General features: G+C 36.4%; 1 protein-coding gene across 1 annotated transcript; it reads left to right on the forward strand.

Moving 5' to 3' along the window:
• Positions 1 to 1,689: 1,689 nt before the first annotated feature.
• On the forward strand, positions 1,690 to 2,361 carry LOC118741924 (putative gustatory receptor 28b). The gene has a single exon (XM_036473897.1). The coding sequence runs from the start codon at positions 1,690 to 1,692 to the stop codon at positions 2,359 to 2,361; it is 672 nt and encodes a 223-aa protein (XP_036329790.1).
• Positions 2,362 to 4,933: the final 2,572 nt, after the last annotated feature.

Here is a 4,933-nt window from a genome sequence, read left to right on the forward strand (position 1 = left end):
ATAAATAAAAAATCCTCTACGCCCGAGGAGGACTCGAACATGGACCCTGTCGATTAGCAGCCTAATGCTTTGACCATTCCGTCATTGCGACTCTTTTGGCGGCGCTATCAGTTGACTGTCTGTGTTACATTTTTGGTGAACTTTTTGTGATTCCCTCCTACTGAATATCCAAGCTACACAATTCAGCTATTGCTGAAAGCCTGAAAAGCGCCAAACGCCTGGAAAGCTTGTTGTGGAGTTGTACTCTTAGAAAAAGGGCTGAAGTTTGCATGTTTAAACTCGTATAACTCGACAAAAAACCGCGGTAGAAAAAAATTTCTCTTACACATTGGTTACCAGTAACCATAGCAACAACGTTGTGGAATTTGAACAAATGCTGCCATACAATTTTTTCCTGGTAAACTTGACGATTTTTGTCCCATATAATGTATATAACTTAACTACATTTGACTTTTCACACAGGTGGCAACCCTCTTCAGAAGTATTTGCGCACTAAAATCTTCTTACCTTCTAACCTGATGACTTAAGTTGAATTTAACTTTTTAAACTTATATTCTTAGTTTGGCGGGCCGCTGTGGCGTAGCAGTGCGCACTACCACTCCGGAGCGCCTGGGTTCAAGTCTTGGTCAAAGCAACATCGCAAAAAAAATATAGAAAAAAGGTTTTTTCCTAACAGCGGTCGCCGCTCGGCAGGCAATGGCAAACCTCCGAGTGTATTTCTGCGATGAAAAACAGTTTCTCATAAAAATGCAAAAATAAAAGAAAAGCTGTCCACCATCTTGGACCTGCCATCTTGAATTCAAAAACTGACATCCGAGTCTTATTCAGCGAATCCAAAATTGAGACTTGGTCAAATTTATTTGAAAATTTTTATTTCTCATTTATTTTTATTATTTTTCGCCATTTTTTACCCTCTCTTTGAACAGTTATTTTGTGATAAGATTTTTTTTCAGAAAACACCATCCGACATCAAAAATTATACCATGACCAATTTTTTCATGTGCTCAAAACATTTCCACAAGAGGAACTGACAGGGGTGTGGCTGGTTTGAAAAAGAATTTCCCATACATATTCATATATCGGGGCAAATATTACTTCGAGTGGATGTATGTAGGTATATGACTTTTATTAACTGCTTACTAAACAAACCTAATCTAGCATGATTTTTGTATCGATTTTCGTTGAATACAAAGCTAGCTCAAAATAATCATGATAGAATGCACTTGAAATCATATGGTAATTCGTAATAGTAGTGGTGTAAAGTAGCGAGTCCTATGATTCGCTGTCAAGAGTAAAATGTCCCCCTTGAATTGGCTGATAGATACTAGGCGCTAAGATGCCAATCTAATCTCGCAATTTCCATATGCAAATCCTAGTCACAATTCCCTCCACATAAACTTTTAATACGCCATCTCTGGCCGCAGCGCAAACATGTCACTTTCCGGTGGCCGGTAATGAATTATTCTGCAAACAAAAGCAAACATACTCCTATTTATTGACACGTCTAGCCGGCATGCAACAGGCAGAAAATTGACAGGGATAAACAGTCGTGCGTGCCACGTCAAACAGGAGGCATCATTTTTAGAAAGTGTTACGGTCAAAAAGGATTCGCAAAGTCGACACTTAAAACGAAAACTAAAAGCAAAAAAAAAAAAAATCCCCAACCATTCCCATCTCCAACTCTCATCGATGTGCGCCCGCTTCGCTCGTCTGCGTCAGTATTTCATTTCTCGCGAAGTTTTCGCCACACTTCAGCCGCTCTTCCTGCTCACCTACATCTATGGCTTGACACCGTTTCGCATTGTGAAGCGCAGCGATGGCACCAGTGAGATACGTGCCTCCTGTTTTGGTTATTGCAACACAGCCGCCTATGTCATACTCTATGGTGTCTGCTTTTTTAACGCACTGCTGAATGCCGAATCCGTGGTTGGTTACTTCTTTCGCACGAATATCTCCATTGTGGGTGATACGTTACAAATTTGTAATGGCATTATTACCGGCATTGTTATCTATACGACAGCGTTAACTCAACGCTCCAAGATGCGACGCATAATTGACGTTTTTAATGAGTTGGATGAGAATTATGCAAATATTGGTGTGCGTGTGAAATATTCGCGTATTTACCGTTACGCATTGGTGTTGACAGTTACGAAAACACTGATTATTGTTATCTATTGTACGGGTGTTTATTTGTTGTTGCGTTCAGTGCATGTACAGCCATCGTTTTGTGTATTTGTAGCGTTCGTTTTACAGCATTCGGTGTTATTCTTGGCGATTTGCCTCTTCAGCTTTATAGCTGGCGGCTTTGAGCGAAGAATGGTTATGTTGAATAAGGTACGAAAGAAATTGTTAATGTCGTAAGTAGAATTTAATTTACAAACAAAACTTTTTACAATACCACGTTTTTATTGTTTTCGAATTTAAATGATATGGCAAGTGATAAATACCCAATGCCAAGTTTTTACCAACCCCTTTCCCACGGGCACATTCTTGATTCGATTTGACAAATCTCTATATCTGCACATGTATGAACTTTACTTTTCGTACTCAGAAAAACTGGTTTCGATAAATTTCCGATAAAAAATTAGAGACGGCAGCGATTTGTTCGTACTTTGCATGGTAATTGGATTGCGAATTACCAATAAATGAGGTAATTCGCATTTTTAAGGGCAATTGAAGTGCGAATTACGAATGAGAGAGCGAACTACGTAATTGCGGTGCCGTGGGAAGCCGTATTAAATATTATTGATTAAAGCTAAAAGGCGTGTACACTGTTCAACTTTCACCGGTGGTTGGTTAGTTGAACCAAAAGTTTGCATCATTTAACTGAAAGTTGAACAATGTAAACTCCTTTTAAATAAAAAGATTGTGTACGATTAGGAAATAATAATATTCTGAACGAAATTTTTTTTTTTAATTTCATCACTGCTATAAAACTTGAAAAAGAGGAGAAGGAGGATATTTTTGCTCAAAAGAAGGACAGAGAAGGACAATATTTTTGAGGAGGACAAATCACGTTTTGATAAGGACAATCCTACTCAAAGGAGGGCGATTTGTCAGTTTATTGATATACCAATTACTTTCAAACGCTGCCTTGATCACTGGATTGTTAAATAAAACATTTAATTGGCGGCACCAAAATTTTACTTTATTACACAGTCAGTATTCCTCTATTATTAGTAATAGTAATACTAGCTATACCCTGCAGTGACTCAAACCGAACTAGTTCGAAAATGACCAAGTACAAAACGATCTATTCATGCCCGGTTTTATTTGACTTTCGCTTTTTCGCCTCAAAGAGTGAACTGCCCTTATGTTCTTTGACTTAGGGCCGATTTCATAATAAGATTAAAGAATACTTAAAAATTTAAAGGATGCTTTATTTGGCTGATCGATATCATAAAGAAACTTTAAAGTTAAAGGTGCCCATAGTTAAATACCCAAAATGGAAATTTAAATGACATAAGAATAATAGTATGTCATTTTCGTAGCATAATTGCATATTTATGACAATCAGCTGATGCAATTTTGCCGAGATCAGCAATGCCAACTTTGTTATTTTCATTTAAATGAACCTTTTGTTAGTATTCAATTGCCATTGTATTATGAAAACAATTCTTGTTTAAAGTATATTTAAATTACACTAAACTAAACTAAAAGGAAACTTTTGTAAAAAGGAACTTTAAGTGTTTCATTATGAAATTGGCCCTTAAGCAGCCATAAAGCCCACGGTGATTCATATTAGGAATAACAAAGGAGAAAAATTTCCGAAGAAAAATTTGCCTTAGTATCGGGTTTCGATACGAGCATTTTTTTCTCGATACCTATTCAGTACCTGGTCCAAAGGTATCGATGCCAAAATTACTTGGTATCGGACGAAAAGTATCGAGTATGTACTTGTATTCTTCGCATCGTTTCATCCCTACCTACATACATGTAGTTAAGAAATGAAGCCTTTTCAAACCCATTTCCATTGAGCCCATCTTTTAGTGATTCATTTAGTTTATTAAATAATTTGAATGTGACTTTCCAAATAGGTGAAAACTCTCTTCAGATAACTCAAAGAAATTCTAAATTTTCTAACTTTAGATTTTTTAACTTAAACCTTCTTAAATCTCTTTCGTCTGGTATTGTGATACACATTTCAATTAGCTAATGAACGAAGTTGAATTCGACTTTCCAAAGAGGTGGCAACCCTCTTCATATAAACTTTTCAAACCCATTTCAATTGAAACCCATCTTTCAATAATTCATTTAACTTATTAAATAATTTGAAGTTTATTTAATTTTTTGGCAACTGGCATTCCTTTTCAAATAAATAAAACCTGACTGCACAGCTACAGGCCCAAGGTCCTTAATTTGGTACCTAATATTTTAAAGTCGAACGGCCTCTCTCTTCTTAATGCGGCAAATACGTCTCGCTTCCCTCTTTAGTTACCTGTATGGTTCGCGTTGCGCCCAATCGCAGCGTGGCCCTGTAGGCGGCATCTTTTTCTCTGGAATTTTCTTGGCGGAAGTGCATGTTATTAATTAACCCATAAGAAGACACAAACCAACTCGGCTTAGCTGAAATAATTTAGTACTTTTTTTTTATTAGTTTAATACCTTTTCTAACTTGGCTATATTTCCCCCTTTGATACAGTTATGATTTTTTACGCAACATAGAAGAAGAGGTTGCGTTCATTTCTGCATACATAAATAACTCAAAAGATATATATATTTTTTATTGTGACACTCTTTCAGCCAGCTACGATATGTAAAAATTAATTAGTTAATTGATATTGACTCTTCGTTACAAAATATTGAAAAGCAACCGGTATAAATAAGTAATAACTAATAGACAACCTTAAATCATATCATCTATGGTCATTAACTTTTCGGGTGGGCATATCCTCATATCCATTTATCCGTGCAGTTTCAGTAAGGAAAAAAA

Source organism: Rhagoletis pomonella, unplaced genomic scaffold (genome assembly GCF_013731165.1).
Source record: "Rhagoletis pomonella isolate Grant_MI unplaced genomic scaffold, Rhpom_1.0 Rhpom_scaffold_00006, whole genome shotgun sequence".
NCBI classification, from domain to species: domain Eukaryota; kingdom Metazoa; phylum Arthropoda; class Insecta; order Diptera; family Tephritidae; genus Rhagoletis; species Rhagoletis pomonella.